Raw genomic sequence first — 27,012 nt, forward strand, 5'->3', positions numbered from 1 at the left:
TATTTATTTTCGAAATCATGAGTTTATAATAAAAGAATACTAGTTCATTGGTACGAGGCATTTTGGGTAAGCCGAAAGCAAAGCCATGAGAGCTTATGCTCAAAGTGGACAATATTATATCATTGTGAAGAGTCATGTTCAACTAATATGGTATTAGAGTCATGCCCTAAAATTTAGCCATGTCAATAGAATCCTCAAATGTCGAACAAAGGACTCCAAGAGAAAAGGAGTCAGACCTCGATTAAGGGGAGGCGTACTTTGTTCGAGGGGAGGTGTTGGATGATAAAAGTCCCACATCGGCTAATTTAGGGAATGATCATGAGTTTATAATCAAGGAATACTATTTCTATTGGTTTGAGGCCTTCTAAGGAAGCTCAAAGCAAAACCATGAGAGCTTATGCTTAAAGAGGACAATATCATACCATTGTGGAGAGTCGTGTTCAACTAACATGGTATGAGTCATGCCCTAAAACTTAGTCATGTCAATAGAATACTCGAGTCGTGTTCAACTAACATGGTATCAGAGTCATGCCTTAAAACTTAGCCATGTCAATAGAATACTCAAATGTCAAACAAAGGAGTCGAGCCTCAATTAAGGGGAGACGTACTTTGTTCGAGGAGAGGTGTTGGTTGAAAGTCCCACATTGGCTAATTTAGGGAATGATAATCAGTTTATAATCAAATAATACTATCTCCATTGGTTGAGGCTTTTTAGGGACCACTTATGATCATACCATTGTGGAGAGTCGTGTTAATATAGTTTTTTTTTCAAATTGTTTTTATAAGATATTATTTTATAATTCATTAAAAGCACATAATAATTTTTTTCTCTAAATTTTTAATTTTTGTGTGTAATAAATTTAAGATATTTCATTAATAAATTATTAATGCATTCATTATTTTAAAAATTAATGAATTTGAATTTTTACTTAAAAAAAGAAAATTGTTTTTATTTTATTTTTATAATTCATATTATATATTTTATTGGAAAGTCATTACCTTTTTTAATTTATCAGAATATTTGCGAAGACGCCATTTGATACCATCTTCAAGGTCCGAGCTGAGATTCTCAGACTTTCGTCTTCTTCGTTCATTCCTTGAGGTTTTAATTAGGGTTTTTCCTGTTCATCAAATCGCCTCTCAATTCCATTCAATCGCCCATTCGAAGCTGCTATTGCTCTGCACATTAAACGTATTGAACAGTTGTTTTTCTTCTTCAACAAAGTGAAGAAGGAATGGTTGCTCAAAGGAAGGGAGCATCGCGGGTTTCCGAGGACCCCGAGGAGCTGGCAAGAGTTTCGTTGCAGGCTGTTCTTCTTGCTGATAGCTTTACCACTAAGTTTCATCCCATAACGCTTGAACGCCCGAAGGTAGCTTCCAAACAGTCTCATGATGTACATTTCTTACGGTGTGTTCATAATTGAGTCAGTAGTTTGATATTAGTTTGGAAATGTACAACCATTCATTCGAGGGCTGGTAAAAAAAAACCTCCTGTTGTAAGCTTTTTATTGGTAATAATAACAAGTCCTGTGCAATTCAAGTTGCTGCTTAGCTATCTATTTACTTGCTGCACAAGTTTTTGTATGCGAATTTCGTTACAACGTAAACTTAGAATCTTAGCTGTGAGAACTTTTGGGGTGTTTTCTGTGCAAATTATGTATACCATTGTCCCGTTTCATTTTTCACAAGCAATCTGCAGCAAGCAAGTTGCATAGGGATCATGTACGAAGGCCTTAATTGAGCTACAACGTTTTGAGGCATTAAAGTTTCTTATGGTGCTTGTTATTTATATTGCTTCTGTTTTTTAATCTCTGTAGGTATTATTGCCGTTGGTAAATGTCCCGATGATTAACTATACTTTATCTTGGCTCGAATCGGCTGGTGTTGAGGAGGTGTTTGTATTTTGCTGTGCTAATTCGAAGCAAGTAATTGATTATTTGGAGAACTCTGAGTGGGTATCCCTACCAGACTTTGCAGTCACAACCATAGAGTCGCACAACTCTGTTAGTGCTGGAGATGCTTTGCGTTTGATCTATGAAAGAAATGTGGTACGCATGTCTGAAACTGATATATGAGACTTATTTTAACTTATTTTTAATACAGGAATTCTTTATAAGAACTAAAATTTGACAAATGAAATAGATGTTGAGCTATTGATTCATTTTTATCCATTCTCAAATCCAAAATACCCACACATTTATGTAGTTATAGATTTTGAGCATTTGATGCATTTTGATACACTCTCAGATCCAAAATCATCACATTTATGTATTTGCTTGAGTAACTCAAATCCAAAGTTGTTAATATGGTTTTGTATAAAGTGATATACTCATCTTATTAGTGAATAGCAATTGTTACCCTTGAAACTTATTCCACTGAGCTATTTTGGTTATGGTATATTTCCTTAGATATCTGTATCATGAGGAGTGGTCCATTCAGTTTATGCTTGAACAGCATATGGCTTCAATTTGAAGTTTAAACTGACATTTTTAATGTACTCAAAGAAAGTTTTTGTGGGTGTATATAATGTTACGAAAGTGATGTGTATATGGTGGCACCTCTACTTTGATGCTGTGAAGATAATCAAGACGGCCTGTTTCTAAAGAGAAAAATCACCTTTCTACAGTCACTATTTCATTTACCACACTACTTTTGAAATTTTATTTTACAGTGTTTGCCATAAGAATTGTCATATTGAGACTTTGCACTTTCATAACCTTTGTGAACGATTCATTGTGCCATCCAGTTTTTATAGGCCACATCACTCAGGTGTCTTATAATACCTCTAAATTTCCCCTTTTGAAGATACATGGTGATTTTGTTCTTATCACTGGGGACACAATAAGCAACATGTCACTTAGGCGAGCTCTTCAAGAACACAAGGAAAGAAAGAAGAAAGATAGTAATGCTGTAATGACTATGGTTGTCAAACGTTCAAAGCCTTCTCCTATCACACACCAATCTCGGCTTGGCACTGATGAGCTATTTATGGCAATTGATCCTAATACTAAGCAGCTCGTGTACTATGAGGATAAGGCTGACAATTCAAAAGGAATTATACATCTTGACAAGTCACTGCTAATGGATAATCCTTCCATGTCACTTCGTAACGATATGCAGGTTATTGATTTAAGCTACAAGTGCCTTTCTTGTTTATTTTCAGTGTTAACATTACATCTTGATTAATAACTTTTTTTATTTTATTTTATTTTTTATAAGAAGCAAATTCATTGCAAACATGAAATGAATCATGAAGAGGACATGAGCTGGGGATGGGAAAATTACAAATTCTCAAATTAGTATTTTCTCGTGGACCTTTTGTTGTATTTTCTATTGAAAATTTTCAAGTGGGATTTCAATCCTGTGAGAGTTTTACAAGCATAGGGAAATTCGTGAGACTGTGTTGAAATCCCACTTGAAAAATCTGACACACATGGGACAGTGTCAAGACACTTATTTTCACGTTTGAGACAATGTTGGACAACCGACAGTCTACTAGAAATTGGAATAGTTGTGCAGCTGACTCCTACTTCTGTACATCTGTTAGTAAGGATAGATGCAGGGAGTGGCACCATGTCATTAAAAAAAAGACTAAATCATGTTTATGTATTGCAGGATTGTTACATAGACATATGCTCCCCAGAAGTACTCAGTCTGTTTACTGACAATTTTGATTACCAACATCTTCGTCGTCATTTTGTCAAGGGTTTGCTCTTAGACGATGTACGTATTTCTTATTATGGACCTCTTACCCTTTTCCTCTTTAGATCTCTTAAACTAAGCTTCTTTTATGTCACGACCAATGACAGCTTTGATGTATATGCTTGAATTTCGACTCTAACTACATAATGAAATAATTCAGTTTCTTTGTTTGCGTTTTTGTTAATTATTTATTTTATATTTATTTTTAAAATTATGTTGGTTGAAAAGCTTCTTAGCTGAAAACCTTATCCAAGAATGAGTAAGGTGGTTACTTCTATTACTATTGAAACACCTCATCTCACTTTAGATGGTAGGAATGAGGACTGCATTTAATTTTTTTTCTTGGGGGGGGATATCCATAATTCCCAGGGAAGATTGTGATTTTGTGATAGGAAGGTAGAGCAACAACAACGATAAATTCAAGAAACTATTAGAAGGCTTCCTATTTTGTTAAAAGTTCTCCCTCTAACTGCAAGCCCAATTAGGTTGCTAGAAAAAGCTAAATGCTAATTGAGATGGTAGATTTTCTTTTATTATTATTATTATTTTTTATAAGAAACAATTTCATTGATAAAAAGAAGGAGAAGTGCCGCAATCCTAATGAGTTAAAGTAAAAAGATAGAATTTAGGGCCAGTATATTTCAACGAAGGGATAGTTGAGGGATAAGTGTCCTTGAGTTCTGCCCCTTTCTTTTTGTACCTTATATGCTGATATTTCTTAGAAAATATATAATACTATTTTAGGGACAATGTCAATGAATATTTTGTCCAGTGTTCAACGTCTGTTCCTGGTGGTGTAATTTACTTGGCAGTTTGTGCATTTTATTTTTGGATGGTTAAAAAAACGAATTGACAAATTCTAAAATTTGAACATCTAATAAATACCGGTGTCATGTATTCTTAATGTTTAGTATTGTAAATGTCTACTGCTAATATAATTATGGACAATGTTTTTCAGATCATGGGTTACAAGATTTACACACATGAAATTTGCTCAAGCTATGCAGCTAGAATTGATAATTATCGAAGCTATGACACCGTTAGTAAGGACATAATACAGAGGTGGACATATCCACTAGTACCAGATGTTAAATTCTTTGGGAATTCTGCTTACAAACTTGAAAGGCAGGGAATGTATAGAGCATCAGGTAATGATTAAATGATTCATCATGTTGCTTAAGCGTAGGCAAGACTTACTGATGGTTCTCTTCGTGTTACTTAACGTCGTTACTGGAAAACAGTTTTTTTTTTTTTCTTACCCTGATACTATATTCATCAAGTTGCATTGCTTTATGACACTTGTATTATCTTATTTTTCCAGTGGCACTGATGTCCTTTTTGATTTTGTTCACATAATTGTTTGTCCATGGAAAAAAATTTAGCTTCCAACTATCTCGGACGAGCTTCTCTTGACCAGCTTACTGAATGATGTCATTGGTTTCTTTTGTATGGAGGATCATGTTATAAATATACAGTTTATTATTATCATTATTATTAGTTTAAGTGAAAACCAAGGAACGATATATTAAACAACAACTCGAGAACAACGTAGCGGCCTTAGGATGAGGAATCTCTAAGCTAAAAAGGAGAAATCAAAGAAATGGCTTTCAATCTAAGTTGACCAACGGTATAGGTATATTACAAAAGAATTTGTTAAGTACAAATAGATTAATATGTCCTCACTTCATGGGTCAAGATCAAGTTATGCACAAGTGATATTGTGTAGCTTATGAAGTTTTCGGCCTGTCTCGTGTGATTTCATCAATCCAAGATTATGGCGAGGATCACTGGCTCATTATTTATTCTGTTTCAGATCATTCTTCATTTTTGTGACATTTGGTTTGCTATATTACTTTCAATTTGGTCAATTGTTTTTATGGAACTCCTTTGCAGTTGGAGCTCTCCCCTTATGTAATCTATTTTTAAGAGATGACATTTCTTGAAAAAAAAAATTGTTGACGTTGGTTCTTCTTCAGAAATATTGCAGGCACGTTCTGCACAGGTTGGTCCGTTTACTGTTATTGGAGATAACAGCAAAATTGGTGGCAACACCAAAATTACAAATTCAATTATTGGGCAAGGTTGTAGTATTGGATCAAATGTTACAATTGAAGGCTCTTATATATGGGACAACGTCACCATTGAAGATGGCTGTAAACTTAGTCATGCTATCGTATGTGATGGAGTTATTATAAAATCAGGAGCAGAACTTGAACCTGGTGTAATTTTGTCTTTCAAGGTATTGTTCCTTCTTTTTTATGTTATCAATGCAGCCAATATATTTATTGACCGAAATCAATTAATCTCTAGCATTCACGCATAGAGAATACATATCTATTAGAGTTGGCCTCAGGAGTGTCAAATGGCTTTCAATAACGACAAATGCGTTCCTTAGTTTGAAATTTGACCTATAGCTGTTAAATACTGATGTCCTTGATGCTGGATTGTGCTATCCACTTCTACCTTATGTGCCCTTTTCTTTCCCCCTTTCCCTAATAGATTGAAGATTGCCTTCAAATTTTCATTTTGCTTTATCTCCCTAGCTTCACATTGATGGATGCCTTTTTGTGGCTTGGTTTCTATGCTTTCATTTTCTTAGTAAGAGATGAGTTTTTACAAAAAAAGGAACATTTTAGATGTTTCAACCTGCATTTCTTACCTGTCTAATAAATTAAAATCTTGTTTTTAAATTTTGTAATTATAAACTGACACCAACAGATTGTTTAGTCTTTAATGGTGTCTGCTACGTATTTGTGGGAAAAGTCCACTTTATAAGTTCAGAATTTCACACGTGCCCTCCATTTTTCTACTTGGTTCTTTGATGGTCAATGTGCGAATGACATGAATTATATGCCAAAAAGTCCTTACAGAATGCATTATTGGATTGACTTGCAGTTTATAAATTATTTTCATTTGAATGGGTTATTTAAAACGGATTGATGAAATCATATCTCGTATGTTTTCATCAACTCAGTATATAATGTTGGCTCTACCAGTCTAGAGTATCAAGGTGTTTTATAGCTATCCCCGTCCTTTGATTTTTTACTTAGTTTTTGGACAAGGACAATAAATTTCTGTGCATATGATAAAGGCTATATGAAATTGATTATTTTAAACATGGCTAGGATTGATCAAGTTTACAACTATGAACAAATATGTAATGTTGTTTAGGATAAAATGGATGTTGCATTGCTATCCGTATGGAGAATAAAGATAAAGAAACCATTTTGATAGAAGATTAAAAAAATCATTGGTTTTATGAGACAATTTGAACACGTGTATTCAATTAAATCGTAAAATAAGAAAGATCATGTTAATGTATGCTGTTTATGGGCTACTCTTAATGTATGAACTTATTAACGTCTCTTAATCCTTGTTTATTGTAGCTTTGAGGATTATTTATTTATTTATTTTGATATTACACAGGTTATTGTCGGGGATCAGTTTGTTGTTCCATCATATTCAAAGGTATCTTTGTTTCAGCAGCCGACCAATCAAGATAGCGATGAGGAGCTGGAATATGCAGACAATAGCAGTGGCATTGTAGAATGTAATATCTCAAGTACTTTAAGGCAAATATTTGCTATCTATTATAAACAAAATTTACTTTATTTAATGTTGTCTTGATGATAAGAAGCCATTCATTGGAAGTAATGAAATTGTGAAAGAGAGAGTAGGACTATGGAGAGGGTTATTAGGGGTTTGCCGAGTGGCAAGAGATTGAGAATGGATGAATGGATTTGAGGGTGGGTGGGAAGGTGAGACCAGAACTTTAGATATATAACAATGTAGTCCTTAAAACTATAGTTTATAACAATTTAGTTTTTGTACTTCAAAATTTGTTACATCTCACAAAACTAAGTGTCAAAAAATGCTATGTGGGCAAATCATTATGATTTGACAAAAAATTTCTTGATTCTTGGTGTAGTCTCTCAAAGAATTTATAAACTATTCTGCTATGGATATTTGGGGTGGAATGCCTTTGTGAATAAATTACTCTAAAATTGCTTGTGGATTGATATTTTGACTGAAAAATAATATTTTTGATCGTCTTGTTTCTCCTTTTGATTACAAACAAAACCATTTTGATTTAAGGCGCTCTCTCCGAAGAACTGTGGCTACTTCTTACATGGCTTTGGCACATGCAGTTGCAGGTACAACGGACAAGTCAAGTAGTGAACAGTCCAAATCGCTGGAAATGCAAGGCTGGCCTGCATCTGAGGTGGGCACTTTTTCAGATCATCTAACCTGATAAACAATTTAGCAAATATGTCAACAAACTCAAGTTGGTATGGAGAAGAAAATTTAATTTGTCACTCTTTGCATAGACGTGTCTATGATGTTACAAGTAATGAATGATCTATGGAATGTCAACCTAGAATTCTAGGTGATTACAGGGTCATGTTTTAAAGAGAGGAATTCGAAAGCCATCTTTAGGGGGTCATGTTTTAAAGAGAAGATGAAGGTGGATTGTGTTGTTAAGGCTGTAACTCGGTAGGTGTGGCTTAAGAAAATGGAAGATAGTAGAATTTAGACCAATTGTGTAATTATTATGATTTTTTTTCTGTAACAATGGTTATGCATGTTTAAACTTCTCTGTGATCTCTTTTTTAAGAACTAACACGAACAGGATAAATTTTTATTGGGTCAATAGTAATGCCTCCGGAATTTCTAGTCTAATATTGTCCTTAACTTTTTTTTTCTCCTTTAGAGGTATCATCCATAACTTTATTAACAAATAGGATAAAAAACTTTACCTTTTGGGTTTTGGTAGAAGATGTGCCTTCGACTCTGACATTCTCAACTATTATTCTCAGCTAGGTAATGGAGGTATAGGATATGTTTGGTCAATTTGTGAAGGAAGCGTTGAAGAAGAATGGAGGCACTCAGTTGCACCCATTCCTTCCAATAAACTTGAGAAGGCTCTGCAAGCGGCAGATGATGAGTTGGAGTTAACTCAAGATTCGAATGTTCTACCAACTTCAGGGGAGTTAAAGTCCGACTCAAATTTCTCAGATGGTGATGACAACGAAGACTCTAGAGATGACTCCATCCACTTTGAGAAAGAGGTTAGCAGTTATTGTATTTCTGATGTCTGGTGGCAGGGACATTCTTCTTGCTTAACTTCCACTATTTTCTTATTTGCAGGTCGAAGCAACGTTTCTGAGGGCTGTGCATGAAAACATTAAAGTAGACAATGTAATTTTGGAAGTGAATTCATTGCGGTATGCTTTCATCTTATCTGCTTTGATGGTGAATTCACGTCTTTTCTCCTTTTCCTTTTAAGTTTACTTTATATTGCTGTGTTCTGCCCTATTTCATTGTTGTTTTTTGTTTAATTGATTTTATTGTATATACAGTCACTGCTGTTGGAGTTATTTTTTCAATCTCATTTTTTTTTACTGAAAAGTGTTCTAAAACCTCCAATGGCCCGTTCTGGACTTCTAGATTTAGACATTTTGTTGAAAGCCTACATATGCAAGATATTTGCAAGGTTGTGTCATGTAAAAGAAAAAATGGTCTCCTTTTCTGGATAAACAAGGTTTTCTCTGTTGAAATAATTTACATGTGAAAGTGGATCACATTTACAAAATGTCTGCAATTTGTGTGTTCCGTGCAAGGCGCAAAAGAGATTAATGTTCTTTAAAGAGAAAAGGAGAGAGATTTTCTGTTGAGAACTTTTAGACATGTAAGCGACATTCTGGAGACTTGTTTCATATTTTGCAGAATATAATTTCTGGATGCTAGCTGTTCTCTTTCCCTCATTTTCACTTTCCTTATTGTTTGCTATGGCCGGCCTTCTTTTGGTTAAGCTTATTCATTAGAGAGGAAATACTAATACTATAAGAATATTTACCTTTTTTCTTTGTTTCATCTTTATTACAGTTAACTAATCTAATATAAGTTTGTTTTTCTTCTGCTTTTGTGATAATTCCTGGGATGCTTTAAGGATTTAAACTTGGGCTCAGGGTTGGTCTGCTGCTTGCTTAAATTAACTTTCTTGCGACAGGTTGTCATATAATAAGGTGGCTGCAGATTGTGCAGGAGCAATATTTTATTCATTGATGAAATTTGCCTACGATTCTCCACATGGTTCATCTAGTAAGTATTTTGAGCCATCCTGAGCTGTCTTTCTTTTTTGTTTGCTATTTTTTTTATATTTAATCAATATTTTTACCGGTGTAATGGAAAATTGCTGTTGAATTCAAGGAAACGTCTAACATGTTGGATGAAAATTTAGTACTCGGATCATAATTTTAAGTCTAGTAATACCGAACTCTTTAATATTCTTGTAATCCCGAGTGTATGAGTGCTGCATTAATACCATCCAGAGTGTTTGGTTCAGAATAGGGACTATTCTACTATGATTGAGGAGGTTCTCTCGGTTTTCCTTTTTGCAAAAAATTTGTGGTTTGCTAGCTTCTTTGCGATTTTTGGCGCATTTGGATGAAGAAAAATAATAGAAATTTTAGGGAGGTCGAGGGGCCTTGTGATGGAGTTTGGGAGTTGGCGAGGTTTAATGTCTCTTTGTGAGCGTTTGTCACTGGACCATTTTGTAATTACGAGCTTAGTTTGATTTCACAGGACTGGAGTTCCTTCGTGTAGTTCTTGGGATTTCCTTTGCATTGGGGTTGTTTTTGTATGACTTGTAGTTTCTTTCATTTTTCTCAAGGAAAACTTGGTTTCTTACCCAAGTTACTTGGATTAGAACTTGCCATACCATGCCACTCATTATCAATGTCTTGCTACCAACATTCATCTTGAAGCTGGGTTTGAACATTACCTATGTGATTTGAGAAAGGTGCCAAACTCTTTCCGAGGAATAACCTTGTGAAATTCATTGATTTAATGAACTTTTCATGTAAGAAATTCATTGGTTTAAATTCAATTTTTCATTCCTCCCCTAAATAATTTGTGATAATCCTACAACTTCCAAATATTATTTCCATCGGTATACCATGCGTCAAAAACTATTATACTTGAAAGTTCAGATGCCAAAATAGAAGAGTAAATTTGAAAGTTTTGGATAAGTTTTCTGCTTATATTGTAGAATCCTCTAGTGTTCTTATATTTAAAACTTGAGCATATTGTTATTTCTGGTTGTCACTATGATCAAGCCGTAAGGATATAACTTACTGTTTTGATAGGAAAACTTTCTTAGTAGCACCATGGTTGAGTTCCTTTCTTGTACTCTTATTTCCTTTCCTTTCCTTTTTTTTGTTTGAAACTGCCAAACTAATTCCATCGGTTTCAGGTGAATTACTGCAAAATACTACCAATATAATTACGAAATGGAAAAAGCTTTTGAAGTACTACCTTGCTGACATGGATGAAGAGGTACGGAAACTTTTTAACACTTTTAGCTGATGAACTTAATAAACATATTGTAGTTAGTGCTACATAACCGATCTGTTTCCTATGTGTTTACGTAACTGTAGTGAATAGTTAAACAAATCCTATATTCTCTGCAGATTGAAGTGATATTAAAATTCGAAGAGATATGCTTGGAATCTGCCAAGGAATTTACTCCACATTTTACCAAGGTATTTTTATTTTTTTCTAGGAAAATGCTAGTGGCAAGATGTTTGTTGGAGAACATGCATTCCTTGTCCTCAGAGTTATTACAATCAATATATTTCAACTTCTAGATGATATTAGAGAGTGAAAAATGATGGCGTATCGGAATGAGCATGCTTTCATAATCTTTTTTGCTAAAATGAGGCGATTTTTCATACGCTTTTCGTGTTTTATAGATCTTATGTCATCTATATGACCAAGAAATCATTCAAGAAGATGCTATTCTGAGGTGGGACGATGAGAAAAAAGAAGCAGATGATTCGGATAAACTCTTCGTCAAGCAGGCAGAGAAATTCATTGAAGTAAGAACACTTTATATTTTCTATTTTCGGTTTCATTTTCAGATAGAAAGAAACTTATATGCATGTTTGGTACACAGTGGTTAAGAGTTGCATCAGAAGAGGAAGAAGAAGAGGAAGAAGAGGAAGAATAGAAATAGTTGAATAACATCTGTAGATTAGCAAAGACCAACTGGGGAAGTCCTTTTTTGCTGAGTGTTTCATTTTTTAAACGTCAAATCTTCACAGTAGCTACCTGGTTTCCCAAATGTGAAAGGGAACTTGGTTTGTTCTTTTTCCCATCAATTTCTATGATTGTTCATTGTCCATGTCCTATCATAGAAACAACAATTTTGGAGGAAATGTTAAAATCTTATTTTGTTCATGAATTTTTGCCTCTTATGTATTTGAGTTATTGTATTTTTATACAATAAAGTCTTAGCCCTTGGCTTTATACTTTAAAGTTTGATATTAGGCTGTAGTTTAGTACACTCGTTTTCGTACAACTATGCAAAAGTTTGGTAGAGGTGTAGCCAACCCACCCTAATATGTCACCTTTTAACTCGACTTCTTTCGTCATTTTAAGTTTATAAGTTTAGTCTCTCTAAAATAGTCATAAAGAAGAAAAATGTTAGTTTGATCGTTAGATTTTAACTAATCTAGTTCAAGACCGTGCTTTGCCTTTTGTCTTTTCGATCATTTTATTTCTACAACCATGCTTATAGTACATACCAAATAGTGATGGTTTACTTTTCATTCTATAACGACTTTTTCGATCAACCCTGATATTATACTTAATATGACAATAACTTGCTTCAATTAAAGCTACAATAATTGAAAAAGATGACATTAAATTTCTCATAGGTTGTATTTACCTTCTAATTGATATTTGGGTCAGGAATATTAACCTCAAGGTATTGAATATCTTGTCAAAAAACCAATACTTAGTTCAAGAATATGTAAATCCGACACAAAAGGAACGAGAAATAATAATAGAGAGATAATTTTAAGGTCAAGATTCTATGAAAGCTCATCTCTTTAGTTTAAAAAATAGTATTTGCAGAATTTTTTTTTTTCAAATAACTCTAAAGCTAATATCTGTGGCTTCATAATTACCTTGATCTACCTATTTAAGTTATATTACAGGTAAACCCTGTGAGCAATGGGAACTCTTCAGATCTCATAAACATCTTCATCTTCAAACAGCAGCCAACGACAAACTTTCCGAGTACCAGAAAAGCGTAATGCGAATTCAGAATATGAACGGATACTTAGCAGAACTCCGGCGAAAACGACGCTGTTTTTGCTTACGATATGTCGGTTAGACTTGCGGTGAGTAAAAGCTCAATTTCCTGTACAACAGGTCTGCAAGGATGAATGGAGTGCATCACAATATTGCTGCCAAGCCAATAGAATCTCCTTCATCCAATCTGGTCTCTGGAGCACTGACTGAACCACGGGACTTAGCTGAAGGTAGGAAAAAGAATTTCAGTAGAGCTACAACGGAATTCGAAACGACGACGCAGAGTAAAATTTGGAGCAGTTGCTTCGTTTTTTGGAACAAGAAAGGAAAATTTTCATATCCCAAATGAGGTTTAGAGCAGTTACCTGATACATTTGTAATGGTATTTACACTTTTCTGAGCTGCTAATGCCTTTAATTGGTTTCCAGTTGCTAATATAAGCAAACTCTTCATATGCTGCTTTTGTTCTTTTGGACTAGATGTCTTTGCCAAAGCATCCTCAAAAGCAACCAAATCATGATGTTTAATGCAGGGGAGTGAGAGTAAGATCTAAGAATTTGTAAGAAACAGATGTTGTATTAGCACATTAATAATTAGAACTGGAATATGTTTCGTAGCGAATCAACCGAACCTGTCTAGGAGCTGGGTTACTGTCGGAGAGATAGAGAAATATTTCGCGACAAAGACCGACAAGATCAGAACTAATGAATGCATTTGACTCGAGAGTTAATCCTTGGATGATTGCTGAGAAAAGATCCCGGGAAACGAACTCATGAAGCTCCCCGTCTTTTGTTGAGATAGCTAAAAGAACTAATGTAGAACAGAAGGATGAAATTTTGGTCATGGCTTCACCATCTGTCCATGTAAACGCATCCAAGCATATCCGTAGTGCCGAAATGGCTAAGCCTTTGTGCTTTAATAAGAAGCTGAAGGGAAATGGAACAGAAAGAAAAAATATTAACAATCACATCAGAGATAAAAACTTCAATATGAGACAGGATACCATACTTACCCAACCATGCAGCTTGATGAGAACTCGTCCAAGTGTTTGGTAGACGATATAGCGACACGGTTCACGTGTCCAGATTGCTCCAGGGAAGGAAGGCCAGGATTAAGTGGTGATGAAGCCATAACCGCAAGGAGTAGACATACTTCTCGGGTTAAATCTCGAAGTAGCTTTTCTTCCATAACTTCGACTTTCAAATCAGTTTTCGGATGGATTCCAAGGACATCAGGGACGTTTGCTCTTCCTTCGTGTAGGAGACTGGACCACGAGGAGTTAAGACATTGCTGGGAATGTTGAATTAATGGCGTCAGGAGCTTCTCCAGCCAGACATCCCACAAATGTGGAGGACAAAACTTAACCAGGGGAATAATGACTGCATGAACTAGCTGCCTTAAGTGTCTGAATTCCATTGAGTGGATATTCTCCATTAGAGCAAGAGAGACAGAATCAATATCCAAGCAATTGAAAAATGAATCTCCAACAGTTGCTGATAAACCCAAGATGTTATACCTAAAATTATGCAAGACAAGTTAGCAGTTGGCACTAAATAAATAAAGTTATCAAATGACCTTGAATACATACTGTAGCAACATTTTTATATAGAAAACGAGAAATGAAGTGTACACAGGGCAAGCAATTAAAAGCCGAAGGATTGGGAGAAACTGCCCAAATGATTTCAATAAACGAAAAGGGATTATCACACATACTGTACGTTAAATCGTAATTACCAGATTATGTACGTGTTACTTTCTAAAACAGCCATTTGTCTAAAACTACAATTGTGAGATCCCATGTCAATTGGAGAGAGGAACGAGTGTCAGCGAGGACGCTGGGCCCCAAAGGGGAAGTGGATTTTGAGATCTCACATCAGTTGGAGAGGGGAACGAAACATTCCTTATAAGGATACAAAAACCTTGAGAGGAAGCCCGAAAGGGAAAGCTCAAAGAGGACAATATCTGCTAGCGGTGGGCTTGGGCTGTTACAAATGATATCAGAGCCAAACACCGGGCGGTGTGCCGACGCTAGGCCCTGAAGCGGGGTCGATTTTGAGATCCCACATCGATTGGAGAGAGGAACGAGTGCTAGCGAGGACGCTGGGTTCCGAAGGTGGGTGGATTGTGAGATCCCACATCGATTGGAGAGAGGAACGAGTGCCAGCGAGGACGCTGGATCTCGAAAGGGGGTGGATTGTGAGATCCCAAATTGGTTGGGGAGGAGAACGAAGTATTCTTTATAAGGGTGTGGAAACTTTCCCCTAGCAAACGCGTTTTAAAAACTTTGAGAGAAAGCCTAAAGAGGATAATATCTGCTAGCGGGAGCCTAGAGCTATTATAACAATACAGGTGTCTTTCATCAAAAACCCACCTTTCAATAAATCTAAATGAAAGTAAACAATCAAGTGTACTCAAAAGGCGAGAGAGAGTTCAAGAAGAAACCGAATATCAAAAAAAAAAAAAAAAGAAGCTCTCTTCTCTCTCCTCACAAATCGAGAGTGTTATGCTTGAAATGGTACACAAGTTTCTTATATGTTATCAAGACAAAACAAGACATAGGAAATCAGGAACCATAAGGAGTATGGAAAAACAATTACCAATTTCATAGCGAAGAACAGACCAAAGACAACGTATAGTTACTTACCCGCTATCTCTTATGCATTTAAACCAATTACGAATATCAGTTTCACTAGGTTCCGCATGCCCCCCTCCTTTGTTCATGTCAGAGTGAGGATCATCGGCGAAACTTAATGCACCTTTTGAAAGTTTAGGGTTCGCTTCACCGAGAAGACTGAATTTCTCAGTATCACTCAAAGTCATTGCAGCCTTGACCTCTCCAGGTAATGTCTGGGATACAGCAGGACACCATAGAGAGTGTAAAGAACGGAGCAACTGCATATCAAAGAGATGGTGATGGTTACCATTCCATGCATGCAGAAATGAAACAGAAATGAAAAGACAGGAATTGTTGATATCCATGTAGCCCCACCCCACTACTACGCGATGAGACTTCACACACCGAACACTAGCTCTCGGAGCCATCAAAAGTTTTTACTTGTTCATGTGTTGAGATCTTAGCGAACTTTTATCCGAACATAGAATTTCAAAATAAAAGGTAATATGGTAAGAAGTAATCATAGAATTGTACTTTACTTTTAACAGGGGCGGTAGCATCCATGACAAATGAGAAGCCATGGGGTGAGGAGAACTTGTGGTTGAGTAGTTCTGCAAATTTGGATTGGATTTTTTTGTTCCACTTCTCTTGAGTGCTCTTTCAAAAAATGTTATAGAGTGGAAAATTGACCACATTGTAGACGTCTCCGAACAAAGACGAACCAAACCCAGGGGTTCAGACAAGTAATTGTTTTGCCACTCGGGACGCGTCCACTGTTGGCTTAAAGGTTCTAGCAACCAAGCTAAGATTTCATGCTGCTGTTGAATTCTGCAACAGGTTTATAGAAGTGGAGTAATAGGTATGATGTTAGACAAAAATTATATAAAAGCAACCAGGCTACACTATTTCAATTGTTAAATAAATTTCCAGGATCATTTCCTAATAGTGAGTGTTAATTAACTTATAAAATAAGTGACTGAAATACTTTCAGAATAAAATGAAAAAAAATCTTATCCCTAACAGAAACCAAGCACATTTATGGATATCATAGATACAATGGATATGAAACATAAAACACGAGTATTTAGAACAGTCAGACGAGGTGAAACCTCTGAAATTCGACTCTATGACAGATCTGCACATGAACATATTATCAACCATAAGGTACAGTCAGTTCAGTTGCTAATTACCCAGCAGTAGAAGCCATAACAAGGAATGCTTCACCAAGAAGATTATGCTCACCACGAAGCAAACGTCCTTCTCCTTGTAAATATCCCATAGTGTCGGCGATACTCTACACAAGAAAAAAATGATACATGAATGATGATAATTCTATTTCGCATTATAAACAAAGCCTCTTGGTCATTTCAATTGATGCAGGTAAAAGTTGTCAACATTTTTTAACATAAACCATGTTCAGAGCATGCGGCAAGAAGATGAAGAGAAAACAAGGGTAGAAAAGAATACGGGGAAGGTAAATTCACTCTCATCAATGCAGTGAAATGCATGTATGCCTGTCCATAATTGTGTGCATATGAGCACATAAGTGATAAATAAGACAACAGAGGGTAAGGAAACCTTCATATGGGGCAGAATACTTCTATCAGCAGCTTTTGCTATACGAATAAAAGATGTACAAATCTGTAACCTTGCATATCGTGCACTACTTGTAGAAGGATCCTGCCAAAAAGACGTGTATTAAACAACTATCCAAGCATGCCCCTTTACACGTTCGAAGTATATGTTAATAAGAACCTTGATAGCAATGGGGAGCGATGTTAGGAGCTCAAATAACTTATTGATGACACTTGCAACAGCATCAGGAAAGTATTTCAGAAAGGGACCCAAAGCATCTAGATAGTGCCCAAGGACTACCACCAAGGCTGGCTCACTCCATTTTAATGAAAGAAGTTGCTGAATTAAACCTGGGGGGCAGGGATCCAGTCAACTCAGAAGTCCAAAATTATTCAAACGTGATGTGTTAATAGAATACCAGGTTAATGACAAACCTTCAAAAATTCCACGCAATTGCAATTGAATTTCGGAACTGCCTGTGCCAATTTCATTTGAACCGTCAAAAATAGTACACACAACATTTTCAAGAGTTAACTGCATGCTTTCCATCATAGATATGTCCTGCATCAGAACAAATCTAAACTTAGCAAAAGGGCAGTTGTAACACATATAAATGGCGCACTACAGAGGAACTAACTCCAAGTGATGTAATCAAACCTGACAAGGCATTTGTAAAGGCGAAAGGCTTGTGACGATTGTGATAATTCTTTCCGAAACTTTACCACTGACTATGATAGGCTTGTATGAAGCTAAAAACTTGATCAACTCCAACTGCATCGAGAATTTTTGCATCAATACAAGAAATAATATTGGAATATTCCAACAAGAAACTGAATCCAAATCCGAATGGATGAATTGTGAGCCATGAAAATAAATTCTAATCCATAAAATAGAAAATATCAACTTCGTTAAGTAAGCCCACCTCCTTGCATATATACAATTGGAAAGGGTCTAACATGCACAAATAAAATTGTTTGTGGTACGTGATGTAAGAGCGTATTTAGCCATTATAAGATTTCTCCACATGGCGATGCCATCATGGTAATATCTTCATATCCATTTGGCGAGGAGGGCTCTGTTCTTCTCCATCATCGAATATAGACAAAAACCTCCCTTGTCTAACGGAAGATTTATGGTATTCAATTAATAAATCTAAATCATAATCCCTAAATATTAGGTAACTAAATCTTAATAAATCCAAGATAAATTAGGGAGGTCAACTACTTCCTTTCAGATTATTTGGACTACACAAATATCATTTGACAATCAAGGATCTGCCGTCCCTTCACAAAAGCTATCTGCTACCTAGTGATCAGGAAAGGGAGAACCCTTTTGAGGCATTCCAATAAAGCACCTTTGCTATAATTTTGTATAGTCCGGTGATAAGGCCTATGGGACGAAAGTCAGCAACAAAACGGACATCCATCCATTTTCCATTTTCTTTGAGATCAAGCAAATATATGTTTCATTTAAGTTTCCATTGATAATTTCAATCTGAAAGAATCCTGGAATACTCTCATGATATCGGCTCTCAAAATGTTCCAACATTTTTTAAAGAACTCGGAGGTAAAACCATCTGGTCCCAGGGGTTAAAAGAACTATAACAAAAGAGAAAAGGTCCAAATGCTATTGAAGCCAAATGTGATTGTCCCTAATGGACGGGTTTAATCCCACTCTTTGAATGAAAAGACCAAAGAGAATATGGCTCTGAGTAGCTCATAATCAGACAGCCCTAGAATTAGAAGTATCGGTACTCAGTCCCCCAAAACGTAGGATGAAATCTTAAAAAATGGGAAAATTCTTTGAAAAGAAGTTGTTGAGAGTACAAAAGAGTTCACAGAGAGGCATATCTCCAGAACATAATACCAGATCCCATTTCCCAATAAAAGGGTAAAAAAGTCGAGAAAGGATCTTATAAAATACCACAATTATCATTAGAAACATTAAATCAAATACGTACCAGCTTAGCCCGATATTGGCTGAAATCACCTTTTCCATCAAAATCATCACTCCACAACTCCAATCCCCCCAGTAAGGGTGCTATGACAGGGGAAACCTTTTCTTTCTTGAGCAGTCGCTTGAAAGATATATCAAGAATTACAGTGCATACATCATCATTCATAAAACTTAAGATCGTTCTCCTGTCATTATCAGACGATGCAGAACTTGAGCCTTGATAACTAGATTTTGAAACATCTCCCGTTGAATGGGTTGAAACCTTCAACTTTGAAATCAAATCCTTCATTAAGGCCTATTGAGCATAAAAAATGTAGAAGCTGAAAAACCTTGTCTGCATAATATTTTAATATCAAGCATTTTAAGGGGAAAAAAAAAATAATGTAAAGACCTCATACATACCAGCCAAAAGTGCAGGGATTGAAAATGAAGAGCTAATTTATAATGTTGGAAAAAGCCCAGCATCTACAACAAGAAAAATATACATAGTTAAGAAAAGCATATTCCAATGTGTAAAACAATTATAAACCTTGAGATCCATTAAAAACACAATTATGTTTGTGCTATAGATAGCCTGACCCAAGGTTGAAAGGTAGCAAAAGGAAAAATATAATTAAGTTCTCATATATTAGCAGAAATTCAAAAGTGTATGCAGTATGTAGCTATCAAGTTACACAGGACGAAATGTAACTGTAAGTGTATGGAGGAATTTTGATGATCTCTCCAACAATGTAAGTGATTTGGGTTCTTCCATTTCCGAATTTTAATTCTGTCGAGGAAGTTCCTAATGACGTTTTTAGATATTATTGAAGGTCTTTCTCTTTTCTTTAATTTTGTATCAGAACTTGAGATTGCCCATGAAGAGGATAGAAAGTCGAGTAAATGAATGAGGATAGGAAGTTCCAGTTTAATATTAACATGTGAGGTGGAGATTCGTATAGCTAACTATTTGAACAGGAATATAATGTCTTAACCAATTGAGCGATGTTCAAATTGGCATAATTACAAGTTTTATTTGAGTTCTGTATTTTCTTCTTTTGTTTCTTTTCACTCCTTTTTGTTCATATCTCGTTAAAAGAAAATTATGTATATCTATATATCCAGCTATGTCTATCACAACAACCCGGAATTAATTAAGGTCAGATCTAGAAGCAAAGAACTGAAGAATGTTAATTTTAAATGTTTCTTAAAAATGAGACCACCTTGGGTTGCCTTGGGGGTCAAGTGTTTCACCTCATTAAGTCTGGGGTTCTAAGCTCAGGGAGCAACCAATCACAATATATATATATACAAATATGGACAGAACTCATTATTATTTAACATCTCAGTGATAAGCCTTACCTGTTGAAGATAAAGTGTAAGCAGAGTGCCGTCCCCAGATATACATTGCAAATTAGATGAACCCATGGATACGAGACTTTCACAAATGCATTCTATAAACTCAGATTCACTTTCATCAATCGAACCAGAACTAGGAGGGGCCGATTTGATCAAAAATTCTCTGGAGACATTCATCAAGATCTCAAAGACATTTCTCATGGCAGAGTCATATTCAGATGTAGTAGCATCGGTTGGTCTCTTCCTGCATATTACGCGCAAAATAGCATGGAAGTCAAGACATTAGCTCAGAATTGTGCAGAACATGCATAAAACTGCTGCATACCTTGCAGAGACGAGCTTGAAAAATTCACAGGCGTGAAGGCGAAAATCAGGAGAACAAAGTAAGAAGCCACACCTGTGGTGAGTGAGTTCAGAACAATATACGAACTACTCAAACTCAGGTTCTACAAAGAATAAGATGAAAATATCATACCCACGTATTATACCATATTTAGCAAGATCAGGTAATGGAGCCCATTCAGCATAAGCATTAATAGCATTTAAGGCAGCAGTAACTGCAGCTGCATGTTGTTTTGCAATATCCAGCCTTTGACTGCTTACTTCATTCAGTGCAGCTCCAAAGTGCCTCTCTAGTAACTATTTAACAAAAGGAAATATCATACTAAATCTCGAATGAGCAAGTCTGTGAATGTGAAGAGATGGGGCGTACCGTGTACAACAAAGTAAAAACTTCAGGCAAAGTTTGAGTAAGCCCACGCAACAAGATTCTGCGTCGATCACCTGAAAATTGTTTGCAACTATTGAACAACCACTTGAAAATGTAAACAAAGAAGATAAAGCTTCAGATGCAGAGACTTCGACTGGTACAAGTACATATTACCAAATGCGCAATGCTACATGTCATCCTATCAATAATAAGAACAATTACACTAATGGAAGTTCATGATGAACCTTCTAAATCTTCATTGTGAACTGTAATATCTTCAGGAAGCCACCTCAGCGTCATTGAGACCAACTCGGCCTAAGATTAAACGAAGAGAAGACTAATTAATTATACGAGCGTGATCGTTGGAATGAGGAAGAAAAACAATGTGCCAGAAGCAACAAAAAAAATTTGTGCTTTCTGATGGCTGATGCAGAAAGGCCTGTAGCAACAAATTACAGAACTTACATGTATAGGACCCTTACTGGATAGGGAAACCAAAGAAGGGAGCAATTCTTGCCATAAATTTAATCCCTCTCTTCTGACAATCTGTAAATTAGACAAAAAGAGCAAGAACTAGTGTTATGGATGCCCTTCTAACAAAATAAATAAATAAATGAACTTTGCATTCGTATGTGAAAAGTTACGAAACAAGTCGAGAGCTAAACTTAAAATGAAGTAAAACGAGAAAGCTAAAACTTAAACCGAGAGTATCTTACAAAAACTGATACACAGTTGACAGAATTCAATTATGATATTTAAAACTGTTGTTCAAAGAGATTTTCATTTTCATTTTTCAATTTTTATTTTTTTAGAATTGGATTCATAAAGATAATATAATGACTTTTAAATCCCAAAACAATGAATGATCTTCCTATATCTCTATACTGTCTTCTATTACACCATGAATGATAAATCGAGATCTTGTAGTTCCTAAAGTGACAAACCTCGGCTACAAGAGCAGCTGTCTGACTTTTCAAAGCCCATTCTTCACAAGGAGTCGTAATTTCGGTCATCAAATCAATGCAAACGTTTGCAAAATTTCTCTTCTCCATAGAATTCAATTCCTCCCACCGTAAACGAACCAAATGCTGCATAAAGGTACAAAAAAAATACAGCTTAAATCATTATTTTTTAGATAAAACCATCATTCAAATATGTGAAAGTTGAAACAATGATAGAAATCTGAAATGAGGAATTTGGAACTATGAATTAAATCATTGAAGCAACTTCAATCACAAAATCTTTACATTTAAATTCAACTTAGAGTTTTGCTTGCAGATCAAAAATACTTATGACCACAGAGAATAACAAAAATTGGAACTGAAAACACTTCCAAAAAAGGTTAATGGGGTTTGATGCTCGGTTTAACTCGATATAACTACAGCTTTAACCAATCCTTAAGCCTAGAAAAGGGTTCTCAGTATTACATTTACAGTTCAATACACAAAATTCAAACGCAGATGACCAAATAAATGTAAATTATCAATTGAAAAAAGCAAGCCAAGATGAAGCCGAAGGGTGTTGTTCATAAAATTACAAGCTAGGCATTAAAGACGGAATCACGAGAATATTTGCAAAAAAGACAGACCTACACACAACTTTTCGACAATGTTGTTTACCAAGCTATATCTTGGTGTAAATTGTCTAATATTTTTACTTCCTATAGTTATACCTCCCTCATAAACACCATGGATTATACATCCCTTTTGTAAATTTCAATCATCAATGAAATTGTTTTTTTTAAAAAAAAAGATGGAATCACGAACTTGTAGCATTTTATATGCATGAAGCCGGATCTCAGAAGACCACTTATTTGTAACTAGAGCGAGAGATGTGCTAGCCAGAACGCGTATGTCGCCAGTTTTAATCTGCAAAAGCGAAGAGAATGCTCAGAAAACACAGGAAATTAAACAAGATCATTGAGTAATTCAGTAAAAAATTGACCAAAGATTAGAACATAATTTACAACCAAACAGCAGTAGAAAAATAACATCGCGTTCTATTTGCTTTGACAATCTGTTCTTCTAATCAAAAGAAATAAAACTCACTTCAACTGCTCAAAATTTACCATCATGAGGGCACAAAAAGGGGATAAAAACATTTCAAAATGAATAGTATCCGACTCAAGAACGCTGAACTTCCATAATGATGAACAACTTTTGAAGATTCATCATAAATTTCCCCTAAATAAGCAAGTGATTTCATGAACCAGAAACCCAACCACTACCAACATCTTTCAGAACTATAACACAAAAATCATTCCAAACATAAACAACTTTTGAAGCTTCATCATAAATTTCCCCAACATAATCATACCCTTCCAAACAGCATCGCCAATCATCAATACCCTATTCCACTAACAAGAATTCCCCCTCATGCACCGAAAAACCCCCAAAAAAGAAAAAAAAAAAAATCACTAGCTTAATTTCCACGCACACATACACCACTAAACAAAAAAGAATTAAACAAACAACACAGCACGATAGAGCTTACAGATTCTAGATAGGAAAGAGCAGCTTTTCGAGCGTCGGGAGTGGAGCTCCAGTCGAGCGATACAGCAATGGCTTGGGCCACATTATTAGCCGTATTGTCGTCCATCGCTTCCTTCCCAGTAGCTTTTTCCGGCCGCCTGAGAGAGGATTGAAGGATTGTCGAAGGGACTGATGAAGAACAACTTCTGTGCAAGTCTCAATAGGTCGTCTTCTTCCCTCTGTGATTACAAAGAACCAACCTTTTCTCTTTCTTAATTCTTTCAGTTTTTCCTTTCAATTTCCCTCTGTGAATATTTTTCCAAAAATATAAATATAAATATATATATATATATATGTCGAACGAAACGTTAATGGTTCCGTACTATAATCTTTAAAATAATTGTCGATAGCGTGTGTTTAAGAAAATTATTCGACGTAAGATTCAAAGTGTTCGATAAATTTAGATTTTAAATATAAAAATATATAGGTCAGAAATTTTACCCTAGAATATTGAATGTAATAGTTAATGTGTTCGGGTTCTATTTGAAATTGCTATAATTTTTAGAATAATTGTCGATAGCTTGTGCTTTAAGGAAATTACTCGTCGTAAGATTCAAAGTGTTCGGTAAATTTAAATTTTAAATAAAAAATATATATAGGTCGGAAATTTATACAAAAATAGAAACGTTAGGCCTACAACGAATATTGAACGAAACGTTAATTTGTCGGGTTCTATTTGAGATTGCTGTAATTTTTAGAATAATTGTCTATAGCTTGTGCTTTAAGGAAATTAGTCGTCGTAAGATTCAAAGTGTTCGGTAAATTTAAATTTTAAATATAAAAAATATATAGGTCGGAAATTTATACAAAAATAGAAATGTTAGCCTACAACGAATATAGAATGAAAAGTTAATGTGTCGGGTTCTATTTGAGATTGCTATAATTTTCAGAATAATTGTCGGTAGCTTGTGCTTTAAGGAATTAGTCGTTGTAAGATTCAAAGTGTTCGGTAAATTTAAATTTAAATATATATATATATATATATATATATATATATATATATATATATATATATATATATATATATATATATATATAGGTCCGAAATTTATACAAAAATAGAAACGTTAAGCCTACAACTAATATTGAACGAAAAGTTAATTTGTCGGGTTCTATTTGAGATTCCTGTAATCTTTAGAATAATTGTCGATAGCGTGTGTTTTAAGAAAAATATTCGTCGTAAGATTCAGAGTGTTCGATAAATTTAGATTTTAAATATAAAAATATATAGGTCAGAAATTTTACCCTAGAATATTGAATGAAAAGTTAATAGATCGGGTTCTATTTAAGATTGCTGTAATCTTTAGAATAATTGTTGATAGCTTGTGCTTTAAGGAAATTAGTCGTCGTAAGATTCAACGTGTTTGGTAAATTTAAATTTTAAATATAAAAAAAATAAAGGTCGGAAATTTATACGAAAATAGAAACGTTAACCTACAACGAATATAGAATGAAAAGTTAATGTGTCGGGTTCTATTTGAGATTGCTATAATTTTTAGAATAATTGTCGATAGCTTGTACTTTAAGGAAATTAGTTGTCGTAAAATTCAGAGTGTTCGGTAAATTTAAATTTTAAATAAAAAAATATATAGGTCAGAAATTTTACCCTAGAATATTGAACGAAAAGTTAATGTATCGGGTTCTATTTGAAATTGCTATAATTTTAGAATAATTGTCGATAACTTGGGCTTTAAGGAAATTAGTCGTTGTAAGATTCAAAGTGTTCGGTAAATTTAAATTTTAAATATAAAAAAAAAATATAGGTCAGAAATTTGTAGGAAAATAGAAACGTTGGCCTACAACGAATATTGAATGAAAAGTTAATGTGTCGGGTTCTATTTGAGATTGCTATATTTTTTAGAATAATTGTCGATAGCTTGTACTTTAAGGAAATTAACCGTCGTAAGATTCAAAGTGTTCGGTAAATTTAAATTTTAAATATAAACAAAAAATATAGGTCAGAAATTCATAGGAAAATAGAAACGTTACCCTCCCGTGAATATTGAATGAAAAGTTAATGTGTCGGGTTCTATTTGAGATTACTGTGATTTTTAGAATAATTGTCGATAGCTTGTGTTTTGAAAAACTCGAGCATGATTACGTTTTTTCAAACTTAGTATTTTAGTCATTGTTATATCAATTCAAGTGATTTTTCGATTTCTCGTAAAATATTATAGCGAATTTTTATAACAATTTAAAAACGTGTACGTGAGATAGAAAGTAATGTTGCAACTGATACGAAATAATATAAGAGATTATACCATACATGTTTTCCGATCTTAAAATATTATTTTTAAGGTTTTAAAGTTTTAAGTTACGGTTTTTAAGGTTTCATTGCATATTCAAGCAGTAGATCGAGTTATCTTATAGATTGATTCGATTCACGAGTTTATAAATATTTTTTTTTTATTCTTGATATTTGATCATGAAGGTAATCCGTTCCAAAACTTTCGCTTGGGTTGATTTTGATCGTTTTTTCGGGTTCTTGGATAATTTAGATCAAAAGATCGTGTTCTTCAACAAAATTATTAGATCAAATCCCGAGAATTTTAAAACAACAATTTTTTAAAACGTAAACGCACCTTTTAAACTAACGAGCCCAATTTTTCTCGAATTAATAAATTTCTATGTGTTATGCTTCAACTCCGAGCAATGTCTAATGTTAGGCATTGACTTTAGACCAAGGAAAAAACATGTTAAAATTTTCAAAAATTCATGGATATATTATTAGGTCCTTTCAATGCGTGACCATGGCGAAATTTTATTCCTTTCATAACTACGAACTTAACATAAATGTTGACAAAAAGGTTGACAAAAAGGTCGAGATCTCGACGTTACAAACAAATTAATGAAAATATCAATAATCTTTAAAAAAAAAAAAAGACAACGTTTTTACCGATTTAAATGAATTATAAATCTTTATCGGTAAACATTAATATTTATATTTATAGTGAGTAGAAGTGTTCATATTATCAATAACTTGGATCAATCTCGACTATCCAGCCAAAACCATAAAGGTTTGGTTGATTTTTTTTTTTTTTTTTTTTTTCCGGTTTAGTTTGAGTTGAATTTTTTTAAAAATAAAAAATATGGGTCGGTTTGCAAGTTCGACATTTTTTGATCGAGCTAAAAAAAATAGGATTACAACCCAACTCAACCCTACTGTACTTTTAAGATTATACGAAAGTTAAGAATATTTGAAGTTTGTAACTAACATTAATAGTGCTCACTGACTTGACATGTACGGTGGATAGGTAGAATTTTTTTAAATAATAAAAAGAAAAACAATATGACAACCCAACTAAAAAATAAAGGGTCGCGTTGGGTTGTGAACACTAGTTACTCTAAAGGGTCGCGCTGGGTTGTGAACACTAGTTACTCAAGTTATTAACTCAACCAATTCGAAATTTTGAGTTGGTCCAAAAAATTTTCCCAACCCAACCCATGTACACCTGTAGTTATCTTCATTTTTTTAATCTATAATATCG

General features: G+C 34.6%; 2 protein-coding genes across 2 annotated transcripts; one reads left to right on the top strand and one right to left on the bottom strand.

Annotated features, from left to right (window-relative positions):
* The first annotated feature begins 1,019 nt into the window (after nucleotides 1-1,019).
* Nucleotides 1,020-12,012, top strand: LOC111798827 (uncharacterized). The gene is made up of 15 exons (XM_023682165.2): nucleotides 1,020-1,370; nucleotides 1,818-2,048; nucleotides 2,806-3,120; nucleotides 3,616-3,723; nucleotides 4,661-4,850; nucleotides 5,679-5,941; nucleotides 7,129-7,252; nucleotides 7,851-7,924; nucleotides 8,520-8,771; nucleotides 8,851-8,927; nucleotides 9,713-9,804; nucleotides 10,958-11,040; nucleotides 11,175-11,246; nucleotides 11,457-11,582; nucleotides 11,660-12,012. Exons 1-15 carry the CDS (start codon nucleotides 1,236-1,238, stop codon nucleotides 11,711-11,713), a joined length of 2,196 nt encoding a protein of 731 aa, XP_023537933.1. The 5' UTR covers nucleotides 1,020-1,235; the 3' UTR covers nucleotides 11,714-12,012.
* Nucleotides 12,013-12,576: 564 nt separating this feature from the next.
* HST (ARM repeat superfamily protein) lies at nucleotides 12,577-23,778 on the bottom strand. The gene is made up of 22 exons (XM_023681847.2): nucleotides 23,487-23,778; nucleotides 22,760-22,861; nucleotides 21,938-22,081; nucleotides 21,459-21,539; nucleotides 21,239-21,308; nucleotides 20,997-21,067; nucleotides 20,760-20,923; nucleotides 20,610-20,681; nucleotides 20,288-20,528; nucleotides 19,349-19,411; nucleotides 18,951-19,241; nucleotides 17,648-17,761; nucleotides 17,425-17,551; nucleotides 17,171-17,340; nucleotides 16,994-17,095; nucleotides 16,606-16,709; nucleotides 15,955-16,243; nucleotides 15,446-15,693; nucleotides 13,814-14,317; nucleotides 13,433-13,727; nucleotides 13,167-13,350; nucleotides 12,577-13,025 (listed from the first exon to the last, which is right to left on the bottom strand). Exons 1-22 carry the CDS (start codon nucleotides 23,589-23,591, stop codon nucleotides 12,946-12,948), a joined length of 3,621 nt encoding a protein of 1,206 aa, XP_023537615.2. The 5' UTR covers nucleotides 23,592-23,778; the 3' UTR covers nucleotides 12,577-12,945.
* Nucleotides 23,779-27,012: the final 3,234 nt, after the last annotated feature.

Source organism: Cucurbita pepo, chromosome 7 (assembly GCF_057944985.1).
Source record: "Cucurbita pepo subsp. pepo isolate OVF chromosome 7, ASM5794498v1, whole genome shotgun sequence".
Taxonomy (NCBI): Eukaryota; Viridiplantae; Streptophyta; class Magnoliopsida; order Cucurbitales; family Cucurbitaceae; genus Cucurbita; species Cucurbita pepo.